A 14,135-nucleotide genomic window follows, 5' to 3' on the forward strand; every position below is an offset into this window, starting at 1 on the left:
GCTCAGTCAAGTGAGTAGAACCAAGAGAACATTGTTCACAGCAACAAGACTATGTGATGATCAACTCTGATGAGCTTGGCTCTTTTCAACAATGAAATTCAGGCCAGTTCCAAAAGACTTGTGATGGAGAGAGTCATCTGAATCCAGAGAGAGGTTTATAGGGACTGAATGTGGATCAAAGCATAATATTTTCACCTTTTTTGTTGCTTGTTTGCTTTTTGTTTTCTTATTCTTTTTCTGTTTTGATCTGATTTTCTTATGCAGCATGATAATTATGGAAATATATAGAGAAGAATTGCACATGTTTAACCTATATTGGATTACTTGCCATCTAGGGGAGAGAGTGGAGGAAAGGGAGGGAGAAAAATCTGGGACATAAGGTCTTGCAAGAGTAAATGTTGAAAATTATACATATATTTTGAAAACAAAAGGCTATTTAAAAAGGTGTCCTAATATCCTTATATTAAGGATATCCTAATATAGGATTAAGATAGGACAACTTGACTTAAAACTTTCCTTTCAAAGTCTTTGAACCCAGATCCTTTTCCTCCAGAATCACTAATATAGGATTAAGATAGGACAACTTAACTTAAAACTTCCCCCTAAAATGACATCAGCTACTGGATCTAGTCATTAAATCAAATCTATCTAAATATCTAATCACCTACAAATTATAATCCAGCCCAAAGCTATCTAACTCAGTCTGAGTAATATAAACTACATTAAGTAAAATTGGGAAATATGAAGCGAAATAAATAAAAATACAATTTAGGCAATATTCAGTTGTGATTTTCTAAATCAGTACATGGCCACAGAGATCTGTGACATTGATTCAGCCCATACTCCTCTATCTTGGCCATGAGAGGTTCTGTTACATACTTTGTTTAAAAAATATATCTATGTGTACTATGTCCAATGTATTCCTTTGGTTTATCAGTTTAAATAGAAATAGGACAAGATTAGTCTGGCATGATCTGTTCTTGATGAAGCCTGGCTAAGTTTTAGTGATAACCGCGTCCTTCTAAAATGCACAGACCTATCAGTGAGTTGGGGGATGTCTACCCCACGCATGTGAAGATTTCCCCCGGTGGAATGGGTGGATGAGAATAATTTGTTCCATCGGAGGAACAGGAAGGTCACTGAAGCAGGTGCTGTGGGGAGCTTAGAGTTTAGTCACATCAGAGACAGCAAGGTCATCCACTGCATGTGGGACCATTACCAGTTATCCTGACTTTGGTCTTGCCACTGCACTTGGATGATTTTGGAAGAGAGAAGTGTACTGATGACTTTGTACAATTCTGCCTCACTTAAATATAATTCATGCACAAGGCAAGACATCACTTGTGATCACCTTCCTTTATTTTAATCTGTTGCTAATAGACTAGGAAACCAGGCCATTTTTGAAACCTAAGACAAACAACATGAACTATAAAATGGAAACTATTTTTGCCTTTCTGTATATCTCCAACATTTTATAAGTTATCTGGGATACAGTGAGTGTTTAACAGATACTTTTTGGCTAACTAACTTTACACATAGTATCTTATTTGATCCTCTTAACAAGCTTCAGAAATAGGTACTATTACTATGTCCATTTTACAGATAAGGAAATTGAAACTGAGAAAGTGTCTCATTGGGCATCATACACAGCTTATAAGTGTTTGGGACAGGTCGGACTTCATATAACGCCAGCTCCCACATTCTATCCACTGTCTCTGCCCACGACATTTCATAGTGAGTGTATCAGCACAGAACAACAACAACAAAAAAGTTCCCTGGGATCAGAGAAAGGAATGACATCAGCAACTGGTTGTTCATTTCTTTACTAAATGGTCTCAAATTCCTGTGCTTTTTGAAGTCTCGTAAACGATTTTTGTACAGTTGTTCGATGTTTTTTTCCTGTCTCCTTTCTTGTTGCTAGCTGTTCCCTCATGATGTAGAACTTCCTTTAGAAAACCTTTTCCTTTAGTTTAATTTGTTGCTAATAGACTGGGAAACCAGATGATGGGAACTTATTAGAACTATGAATAAACTATACCTTGGGTACACATGGTTGTCTGCATGTTGTATCTCTAGATTAGAAATCTCCTTGAGCTCAGGAACTATGTCTTTGCTTTTCTTTTCTTCCCTAGCCCTTAACACAGTGTTCTGGCACATAATAACTGGTTAATACATACTTGTTCATAGATCAATTACTTTCATTAGGTTCTTCAGTGAGTTAAAATTAGGCATTTACATGTGTGAACTTGATGACATCTAAACTTCTCCCAAGCTTTTTTTTTTTTTCACTTTTTCCAAATTTTTGAGATCATAACAGAATGCACAAAAAGCATTTATTAAACACTTATTATGTAAATAGGTTCTGGGGATACAAAAGCTAGATGGCTCCTACCTTCAAGGAGTTTACTCTCTAAAAAGGGAGAAGCAATAACTTCTGGGGAGTGTTGGCCAGAGAAGGGTGTTTTGTTTTGTTTTCTGGGAAGTCAGGGGGAATGGTCCAGTGGAACAATGGGGCAGTTGATTGACACACCCTTCCCAGAAGTAACAGTTTTGTGTTAGTTTGATTACAATTCCCAGAGCAAGAACTGGAAAGTGAAAAATTGTGGGAAGGCTAGACGTAGAAAAGTTTCACAGGTTTCACTGACTACCCAAAGTGACAATTTCAGATGCAATCTTAATCTAGGCTGGATGTTAATATGTTGTCAATAAATTATTATATAAAATACTATTTTATTAAATGTTAAATGATACATTATATATGTTATTTATATATTATATCATGTATATATAATATATTTATGCATTATACAAATATAAAAATTAGTATTTATTAAATATCAAATAGTTATATAATGATTTACTATATATTTTTATTAAATATGAAAATACATTAATGTAAAAACATATCGTACTTTTATTATAAGAATTCATAATTTTTTTCTAAGTGTTTCATATGTTTTATTTCATAATTGCAAAGTATTCAGGGAAGGTATTATCATCCCCATTTTATAGAAGATCAAAGTGAGATATTAAGTGAATGGACAGATAGCATGTCAACATCAGAGCTAAGACTAGCAACCAAGTACCTCACTAATATTTCAGTAGTTTTTTGATCACACCAGGATGCCTTTCTTTTCAGTGATGCATCTGTGCAAAGGACATGACCTAACTATGTGCCACCTAGACTGCTTTCCTCTTTGTACATTGTTCTTTGCATGAGATTACATGCTCCTTGAAAGCAGGACTTGGGGGGGGGGAAGGAGAGAGGAGCTTTCTTTGTATCTTCAGTGCTTCTAATGCCTAGCCTTTACAAGAGGCTTTTCCTGGTGCTTCTCCACCAGCTAGTGCCTTCCCCAGAGAAATTTCACTGTATCTTGTATATAACCAATTGTTTCTCTAATTAGAATGTGATCTTCTTGAGGGCAGAATATTAGCTTCCAGAAGATAATTTGTCAACTAATGATCCTACAATTGGACGAATTGTAGTGTATCTCCCAGTGACAAACATATGTTTTTGCCTTTTCTTTTTATATAAGACATTTCAATTCAACTCTTGACCACACAATTGAATGAATTATAGTGTATCTTTCAATGACAAACATGACATTTTTTTGCCTTTTCTTTTCATTTACAGTTATGACACATTTCAATTCAACTGTTGTGTCCAACTGTTTGTGACCCCATTTGGGTTTTTCTTGATGAAGATACTGGAGTGGGTTGCCATTTCCTTTTCCAAATTATTTTATAGATGAGAAAACTGAGATAGAACAGGGTTAGATGACTTGCCAGGGACACAAAGTTACTAAGTGTCTGAGGTGAGATTTGAACTCCGGAAGATGTCTTCCTGATTTCAAGGCCAGTGCTCTATCCACTATACCATTTAGCTGCCTATTCAATTCAATAAGCATTTATTAAATGTCTGCTATATGCCGACACTAATACAAAAAGAGGTAAAAAGTAGTCCCTACCCTTAAAGAACTTATAATCTAATATAGTAAGTGCTTAATAAGCATGTTGTTAATAAACAATTGATTAAGTACAGTGTCACAATCTCAAGAGAGGAGGTCTTCTGAAGCAAAATATGAGCAATAATGCTTTTTCTATTCCCAACCACTTTTCACCTGAGAAATTTTTTCACATCTACAGTTTAAGAAGCTTTGGTCTAGACTGTGCTTTTTTATTATTATTAAAGCTTTTTATTTACAAAGCACATGGGTAAATTTTCTAACATTGATCCTTGCAAAAAACTTTTTGTTCCAAATTTTCCCCTCCTTCCCCCCACCCTCTCCCCTAGCTGACAGGTAGTCCAATACATGTTAAATATGTGGAAATACATGTTAAATTCAATATATGTATATATATTTATACAGTTATCTTGCTGCACAAGAAAAATCAGATCAAGAAGGAAGAAAAAAGAAAAACTAAGAAAAAAACAAAATGCAAGCAAGTAACAACAGAGAGAGTGAGAATGCTATGTTGTGTTCCACACTCTGTTCCCATGGTTCTCTCTCGGGGTGTAGATGGCTCTCTTCATCACTGCCCAATTGGAACTGGTTTGAATCATCGCAATGTTGAAGAGAGACACTGGCCTGTCCTTTGTATTAAGAGGAGATTGTTAGAGGGCATGGATTTGCTGGCGGAGATACAAAAGCTCTTTTTTCTTTGAAAATTTCATATTTCATAGACAAGGGCACATTTTCCAGGACCCACTATCTATAAATCTTAAGCTATGCTGACCTTATCCTTAGGTTGCTCATCCTTATAGATTTGGGAGGGTAAGAGTCAAAAAATCATCTTCTAGGTCAAATACCTAGTCATTCTTTCTATCCCTGTGTTCCAAAACAGGGGGATATTATAAAATCAATTTACCTTTATTTGAGGCAAGAGTCCTTTACCTAATGCAATATCCCAACAAGTAGCCATCTAGGCATTACTTAAAGACCTCTGTCACAGAGAACTACTTACCTGGCCAAAAGCCATGACCAAGTTCCTTCCTGCTGAGGTAAGACTGGTTGATGCTGACCTGCATGGCAGTCAGCCCAACTCCCCCCAGTTGTCCTTTGTTCCTTTTCAGGATATCCCAAGGGATTGTTCCTCATTAATCATTTGGTAAAACTACCAAGTGAAGGATACTTCTGGAGAACAAGGCTATAGTTGAAAAAATGCAGGCGCTAAATGAATTCTTTTGCCAAGGACTAAGTTTAATTTGGCAAAAATGTTGTCTAGCATTATTGTATATTTACAGCAATGAGATTGTTGCCAAGGCTTTGTCTTAGAAGACACAGACAACTGACCTGATTGTCTCTTCATTAATTGGCTCTCTCTCATTCTCCCTCACTAAACTGGCTGACAATTTGGGCATCAAGTAGCAAGCATTATATCCACCTAATCTTTCTTGTAGACAGATAAACTAATAGAGGCCAAAAGAATGTAAGATCATAGAATGAGAGATTCAGACTTGTAAGGGATCTCCAAAGTCACCTTAATCAGTATGTTTACCATGTGCCAGTCATCGTGCTGAGTGCAGAGGATACAAAAAGAAGCAAAAAGCTGCCCCTGTCCTCAAAGAGCTTACAATCTAATGAGGAAAACAATAAGCAAACAAATATGTAGAAACTATATGTGGTGTTAATAAGAAATAATTAACAGAGAAAGGTGCTAGAATTAGGAAGGGTTGGGAAAGACTTCCTGTAGAAGATGGGAGTTTAAATGGGACTTAAAGGAAGCCAAGAAAACCAGGAAGCAGAAATGAGGAGGGAGAATATTCCAGGCGGAGAACATGCCTTAAAGCTAAAAGATGGAGTGACCTTATAGAACAGTTAGAGTCAGAGGCCATGATCTGGAGGACACTAGTCCAACCCTGCTATTTTCCCGATGAAATCAAGATTTTTTGAACACCCTGGAACCTCATAAATAACCTCTTTTCTCCTACTAGCTGGTTAAGGTTTGCATGTGTTCTTTAAAAGAACAAATATTCCAGTGTCTAATTGAGCTCATCAATAATATTAGAATGACCACATTTGTCAATTGATTGAGGTTTTTTTTTTTTGAGGTATTCTTAAAGTCTGGTCCTTCTTAATGTATATATTCCTTTCAATGATACATGTTGCAGCCCATTCATAACAACCCTTTCTGTCTCACTCTTGTCCATGGCTTCCCATGATAAAATGGAGGTATGAGGGAGTTTCTATCTATCAAAAGAACATTGAAAATGGAAGGTAATGGGGGGACTCTATTAGTCCATGTTTCCTGCCATTAGCATGTCTTCTCTTGGCACAGAGTACAAAAAGGGTAGCCCTAGTTGTCAGCAGTTTCAGTCTCCTTAGCCTCTTGGTGACTTCTGACATATTGTTTATATCCTGCTTTACAAACTTTCTCCTCTTGTCCTTTATGACACAAAAATCAACCAATTAATCAATCAGCAAGGCAGGAGGCTGACCCAGTGGATTGAGTTCTGACTTGTGAGTCAGGAAGAACTGAGTTCAAATTTGATTTCAAACTCTTACTAGCCTGCCTAGTTTCATCAGTTGTAATATGGAGTTAATATGAACACCTACCTCCCATATATGTTGTGAGATCATATTTGTAAAGTATTTTGCATACAGTCTATCACATAGCAGGTGCTTACTTGTTTCCTTCCTTCAGAAGGCATTTATTAAGCTCTTAATATGTACCAGTCAGTATTAAGACCTAGCTATGCAAAGTAAAAACAAAAATAGTTCTTGGTCTCAAGGAAGAAACTTTTTTGTCTTCCATTATTAAAAGTAGGACAGTGGAGTCCAGGACCTGCCCATCAGATGGATACTGTCTTGAACGATCATTCTACTTAGTTCTAATGGTGTAGACGGTGACTCAGATTCTTGGCAGTGGCTGAGATCCATCTGGGGCTGTTCTGGATGAGATATCAACCATTCCCTGGGAAGTATTTTCTCCTTGGGCATTTCTCTGTTCCCATGAAGCCACTTTCTTCCCTGAGCTGCTCCCTAAGCCAGGTCTGGCTTCAGGGAACTCTTTCCATATTTCATTGTTTGGTCTGAAGTTTGCTTTTATGACACAAATGAAACTTTTCCCCCATCACAGTTCATTCTCCCATCCTTTGATAACCAAGGAAATCCCACACTTGGCAAAGGAGGGAGACCCAAACAGAGAATGAAGTTCTACTGTTCTTTGCAAATTGAGTGGGAAGAGGGATAACATTAGTATAGAAAACATTTGTATATTTGTTTCCAGATCTTTATCCTATGAGTATAAAAGAGTGGGGTTTTGCCAAAAGGGAGAGGCTTTTTGTCCAGAACATCTCATACTTTTGGCATTGTCTTATCCACTTTTCTTAGGGGAACAACTCCCAATAGGGCAGCCTTCTTTCAGAAAAATCTCCAAAATCTGAATTAATGCAGTATCTAAAATTCATCTAGACACAAGCTGACCCAAGCCCATCTCACAATCCTGGGCTGGGCCTGGAGGGAGACTCACTCTCCATATATTCCAGAGCAGATTGCTATTAGGTTATTATTAGGTTATTTTTCCTGTTATTTAGGTTAAGGTTAGATTGGATGGTCCCTGAGGTACTGCGATTTAAGTCCCTCTCCTAAGTAGGAGACTTGGCTGGACAGAGAGTTTTAGTTGAAAAGGGAATCTGTGCATGGCTGTGTTTCCCTATGTAAAAAATCCACCTTCAGCCTTGGAGAAAAGGCAAGCACTGAACAGTGTGTCCAAAAATTAAATAACCTCCTCTTCCCTCATGAATTTTAATCTTCCCCAGCTTTCAAGTTTCAGTTTCTCTGGGAATCTTCCCTGATCAAAATCATGGAATATCAAGGATAAATGAGACAGGGATATCCTGGAACTTTTTATAAGCTTTTGCTTTGGCGCTGATGCTTAAATTTTCAGTGTAAACGGAAATTCAGATTCAGAAATCAGCAGATGCTACAAATGAGGGCTTGATATACTGTTTTATTGATTGTCTATACTTAATAAAATGATGGAGAAAATGTTAAATAGCAAATTAAGCTGAGAAGAGTATCATGGATACATCTTTTGGAGTCTAATTGTTAAACATGTCCAGTCCAATGTTTTCGTTTTTCAAGGGAAAAAAGCAAACCCCTCCCTCATCCTTGACTTCTTTAGTGTCAAAGTCAGGTTATTTTCTTTATAAGAGGTTCATATTCCTATTGTAGAACATCTAGCTCTTAATTTTCTACTAGCCAATATCTTCCCTGGCTCCTTCATACCACGTGAATCTTATTTTCTCAGTTACTATAACATGTAGGCTCCCACAATGGGAGAAGCTGTGATCTCTCCTCTTGCTTCTCCCCTGCACCCAATCAAGTGCTGTGTATGCACCCAGGGAGGGGACTTAGGGAATGATTATCCACTTAATATATGTATAAATGAGCTACTGGGCTTTCAACGGCACTTAGACTTTTGGGACACCTTGTATTGCCTCACTTTAGAAGCCTAGTTTTGGTATTGGATTTCCACTCCAGAATTCCAGGTAGAGGGCCCCTGCATGCAGGTTCCAACATAAGTCATAGGTAGTAGCAGTGTTTGCCAGGCTACAAGTCTTGTCTTTGGATGTCTCTCTTTGCATTGTAGAATGTCAGAACTGAAAAGGACCCTTGAGATATCAAATCTGTTTTGTTTTCAATGGAAGAAGGACCTGAGACCCAAAAGTCTCAAGATCCCCCAGCAAGTTAGTAACAGAATCAGGATCGGAATCCAAATATCTGTCTTCCAAGAAGGACTCTGAAACAATATTGCATAATAACTAAGACAATGGGTTTAAATTTTCTCTCAGATACTTGCTATAAATCATTCCATCTCTCTTTGCCTTGGTTTCTTTATATATATAAGAAGAGAGTTGGATTAAATAGCCTCTAATGTCTCTACCAGCTCTAAATCCATGACGCTATGACTGTAGAGTTGGGGCAAAATCCAAATTCTTCATTTTATAAATAATTTGTAGATAACAACTAAGAGGTATTGACTTAGGATTTTGGAGTCTTATAGCTAGAAAGCATACCTAGTCCAATCTCCTTATTATGTACAGAAGAAAATAAGGTCCAGGGAAATAACTTGTCATGTTGCTCTTACTCAACAAACTCCAGTGGCTCCCTATTACCTCCAGCATCAGCTGTGAAGTCTTCTTTTGATATTTATAATTTTTCACAATCTGCCCCCTCCTACATTTTCTGAAGTATTACATCATCATTCCCTGCACATATACTTGGTCCAGTGAAACTTGCCTTTTGGCTTTTCTTCACACCTGAAACTCTACCTCTCATTTTCATTTTTTACCATCAGGCATCCATCCCTCATACCTGGAACATGCTTTTCCTCACCTCTACCTCTGAGAACCTCTGGTTTCCTTCAAGTCTACTCGAATGCCCACTTCTGCCTGATGTGGGCTTTCTGATCCTTCCAAGTTGCTAGTGCTCCTTCCCAAAAGTCACCGTACATCTGTCCTGCATCTTATTTCTCCCTCTAAAATGTAATTACCTTGAGAATAGAGATTGCTTTGTTATTGTTTTTTATTTTTAGAACTTTCATGTAACACCTATTACATAGCATGGGCAATAATTAATCTATATCAGATTGCTTGCTATCTTGGGGAAAGGAGAAATAAAGGAGGGAGGAAGAAAACTTTGGAACACAAAGTTTTACAAAAATGAATGTAGAAAATTTATCTCTACATACATTTGGAAAATAAAATACTACTAAAAACATAGTATGTGCAAAATAAATGTTTGTTGATTAATTGATTGCCCATAGCTACACAAGTAGTAAATGATGAAGTTGGAATTTGAACCCAAATCTGCAGACTTCCAAAATCCACCATTTTTCCCACATGTCCAAACTGCTAGGACTAAAGCCACACGGGTGCCAAAGACAAGGCAACCAAGTTCTTTTGACTCCAAATATAGACATCTTTCCATCTTTCCACTACAGCATGAGGCATCCACTCCAGCAATCTTCCCATTGAATCAAGCTGCCTCATAGACAGCTATAATGAGCTCTACTACCTCTCTTGAGAGGTATTTTTTAAGAGTATAAATGACAGGAAATTGTGTGTATGTGTTTTAATTTCCTCTGTTTCTTCCTCTTTTAGATTCACCAAAGCCACCATTAGCACCAAAGCCCAAGACTGCTGGTCACTTTACACCAGTAACCATCCCCAAGTTTCCTCCATCCCCTCACTCAGATATTCTTCACAGTCCAAACTCTATGTCTAGAGGGCCCAAACCACCCATTGCTCCCAAACCCAAGTTGGCCACTACCAACAGAGGGAAAACTCGTGTGTACATGAACAACACCTTCAACAAATGCAGCAACGGGAAATTGATCTGCTCAGATGGAGAGCTATATGAAGGGAATCAGTCCAACCCTGAATGCTCAGAATCAGAAGCTGATGATGAATATATCTTACTCACTGAAACTCACTTGACTAAGAGAGACTACAAAGTATCGGAGCAGGAACAGGAGTCTTATTGTGCAGAGAATGAGAAGTTGTCATCTTTGCCAGCAACCAGAGAGGAAGAAACTGAGACAGAAGACCCCTGTTCCAGCAACTGCTCCAGCAGCTTTGAGACAAAGGCAGAAGAGGACTCTCTAAACTCCACTGATCAAGTGGATGACTCAAATGAACTGCCACAAGGTGGGGACAGTGAAAGGACTGACCAATCTTTGCTAGGGTCCCCAGGGACTGAGACCCAAGACCCCATGAATGAAAACCCTGAAGAGGACACAGACTGTGAAAATGACCCAGGTGAAAAGGAAAAGCTTTTCATGAGCAAGGAAGGGGACAGCCTGATAGAGAACCAAAGTGGATACAATTTGGAAAGGAAGGGGATCTGTTCTAGCAAAGAGGACTGCAAAGATATTATTTTAACCGATATAGCTTCAGATGAGCCAGAGGCCAATGGTGAGCAGCCAGGGGACCCTGAAGAATCATTGGATATTGGGAATGCCAATAGTGAAGAGTTTGCAGAACCAGCTTTGTCAGATTGTTGTGGTGGTTCTGATATTTCCCCTGCTGAAGGGGAAGCTGAGGGAGAGGGAGATGAAGCTGAAAATGGGTGCAGCGAAGGCTTACAACCCTGCAATGATCTCAGTGAAACTGGCTTAGCTGGAGAAGAACCTGAAATCACAGAGTGGGAAAATGAAGACACTATAGACAATGGTGATCAAGATGCTGAAGCAAAAGATGACCAAGAAGAAGAGGAAGCAGCCATTCAGGGTGTGGTAGAAGACCCTCCAGATGCTGAAGATATGCTGAAGGATGAAGTTGCTGATGAGAACTGCCAGATCATTCCTTTTGAAAGTGAAGGTAGTGATGAACTTTTGGGTTCTCTTGCAGGAAGTTCGTTTGCATTCCTCCCAACTGAAAGCACATCTTTTTGCAGTGACAGTTATTATCCTCCTTCTGAATCAGTGAAAGACTCAGAATCTGGACTAGAAGTAGACTTGGGGTTAACATCATTGGGGTTTCTTGTTACTGAAAGTAGAATTGAAGCCAGCCATGAAATGAGAGGAGAAGCAGATGATGTTGCTGGAGATGGTGTGACTCTCCCAGAGCAGATGCAAGATGATGAGCAGGCTTCTGTGACTGGACTTGTAAATAATCAAAATGTATCTCCAGAGGTTCCTGCAGTAGTCGTTGTGCCAGAGGAAACCCCTGATGATGAAACAGTCGATGATTCCCTCATTGACCCCTACGTGATGGGAGTCAGTCTGATCCACCGGGATGAGAATGCTTTTCCAGGAGGAAGGGGATACTCTGAAACAAAAGGAGAAGAAGGCATTCAGGGCAACTGTAGCACTAAAGAAGAAATTAATGCTGATCCTAATGCTGACAATGGCCTGATTACTATGGATCGGAAAAACATTGTCACAAGGGCCCGGTCTCACTCCGGGAAAGTGCCTGGCTATGTCCCGGAAACTGTTCCTGAAGAAACAGGGCCAGAAACTGACTTACTAACCAAGGACAACAGGCAAGAAGGAAACAAGATTCGGCTGCCGATGGAAGGGAAACCACTAGAACTCAACAGAGCCTTGCCAGCCAAGCCTAGGAGCTTTATCTTATATCCTAGGTCTTTCTCTGTGGAAGGTCGAGATCTTCCTGTTTCCTTGTATCGAGAGTTGGAAGAATCTATGTTGGATGACGGTAGGATAAAAAGGAAAGAGGATAATCTTTCATTGCCTTGTGTTATTGGATCCTCGGGGAGCTTCTCCCAAAGAAGTCATCTTTCTTCTAGTGGTATGTCTACCCCTTCTTCCGTTGTGGATATCCCACCTCCTTTTGACCTGGCCTGCATCACAAAAAAGCCAATTACAAAGAGTTCCCCTTCCCTTCTGATTGATAATGACTCTCCTGATAAATATACAAAGAAGAAAAAATCATCATTTAAGAAGTTCCTAGCCCTGACGTTCAAAAAAAGGACAGAGAACAAAATCCATGTGGATGTCAATGTTTCCTCTTCGAGATCCTCTTCAGAATCCAGTTACCATGGACCCTCTAGGGTCCTAGAAATTGACAGGAGGAGCCTCAGTAATTCTCCTCAGTTCAAGTCTAGATCAGGGAAGCTCCGAGCTTCAGACTCTCCCTCCTCCATCATCTTTTACAGAGACATGAAGAGGAAAGGGGCCCAATTCAGCCGGAGTGTGTCCAGAGTGGAGTCATTCGAAGACCGCTCCCGGCCTCCTTTCCTTCCCCTTCCTTTGACAAAGCCAAGGTCCATATCATTTCCCAACGCAGACACTTCGGATTATGAGAATATCCCAGCGATGAACTCGGATTATGAAAACATCCAAATCCCTCCTCGGAGACCTGCGAGGGCTGGAACGTTTACCAAGCTTTTTGAAGATCCCAGCAGAGCATTGTCAACAGCAAATGAGAACGATGGCTATGTGGACATGAGTAGTTTTAATGCCTTTGAGAACAAGCAGCAGAGCACAGATCAGGAAACAGAAAGGTACTGTAAAGCCTTTTGTCTCTCTGTTTACCTTTAAGTTGTCTTGGGAAAGTGATCTGATTTATGCCAGAGATTTGACTTTGAAAGGTGTGATAAGTCTCTAGAATTATTCTAAACTAACAAACGTTTCCCATTTGCTGAAAAAAATACTCTAAATTAAGACATATACATTTTCCTTGCATAGATACACACAGGAAAACAAGCAGGTCTTGGATGGTTTTAGAGGCAGAAAAAAATTTTACTTATTTAAAAGAATTTTTATATTTTGGAAAATCTAAGGTACCATAAACTAAATTTTTAATAAATGTAGGGGGTTAAGTGGTACATCTGGGCCTGATTCATTATTAATTTGCTTCAAAGTGAGTTGGAGATGTCAGAGTTATTGATAACACCGATCAAACTTGTCCAACTGAATATTTCAGCCCCTCCACTCTCCAATAAATATTGACAATTGAAATCTCCACTTAATTTGTGCTGTATAGACAAGACATGAAGGAGGTACAGCTAAACCTCACTAAATGTTTGGATTATTAAAGAGCCTGAATTATTGAAGGTTTTAAAAGAAATGCAGTCTGGTCACTTTCACTTATATCCAGTAACTCAAGTTAATGAAGTATTGCCAAGTGGATATTCTTAGGGGACCTGCAGTAATGAATAGATAAGAATGATTTGCAATTAGCTGTTTGGAATTACTGGTTGGTAAAGGGATCCTTGAGTGCTTTGAGAGAGCTTGTTCTCTTGAGTGTTTTAAATATCCCACTGCCCCTCTCAGAGCTCCCCTTCACAGTTGCTCCTCCCAATCCCCTAATCTCCAAAACACTGTTAATTTGCCTTTTTGGTGACAAAACGATTTATGAAACAGAGGTAAACTTCAGCCTAGTTTAAAGAAGCTAGATTTTAGTTTGGAAGATGCTGACATGTATTGTCCAGAGAAAAGGAGGCAGTGAAATCAGACACTATTGCTCATCATTAGTAATAATTAAGAGGGTCCAAATTAATAGGATCATTATATATTTCACCAAAGTTTTTAAAAAGGAAAAGAAAAATAATATAAATAATAAGTATCTGTGGATGGATTTGAACTCAGGTTTTTTTGCTTCCAAATCCAACACTCTTATTCATTGTCCCAGTTATTAAGAGTCTCGTCAGACTGTAGATTTAGAG

The 14,135-nt window shown here is 38.8% G+C and overlaps 1 protein-coding gene across 1 annotated transcript in view; it reads left to right on the top strand.

Moving 5' to 3' along the window:
* Nucleotides 1–14,135, top strand: part of FGD5 (FYVE, RhoGEF and PH domain containing 5) — a 176,027-nt gene that overhangs the window by 15,961 nt on the left and 145,931 nt on the right. The window contains 1 exon segment of the mRNA XM_074283826.1: nt 10,109–12,971. Coding sequence (XP_074139927.1) covers nt 10,109–12,971 — 2,863 coding nt within the window.

The sequence above is a fragment of the Sminthopsis crassicaudata genome, chromosome 1, assembly GCF_048593235.1.
Source record: "Sminthopsis crassicaudata isolate SCR6 chromosome 1, ASM4859323v1, whole genome shotgun sequence".
Lineage (NCBI taxonomy): Eukaryota > Metazoa > Chordata > Mammalia > Dasyuromorphia > Dasyuridae > Sminthopsis > Sminthopsis crassicaudata.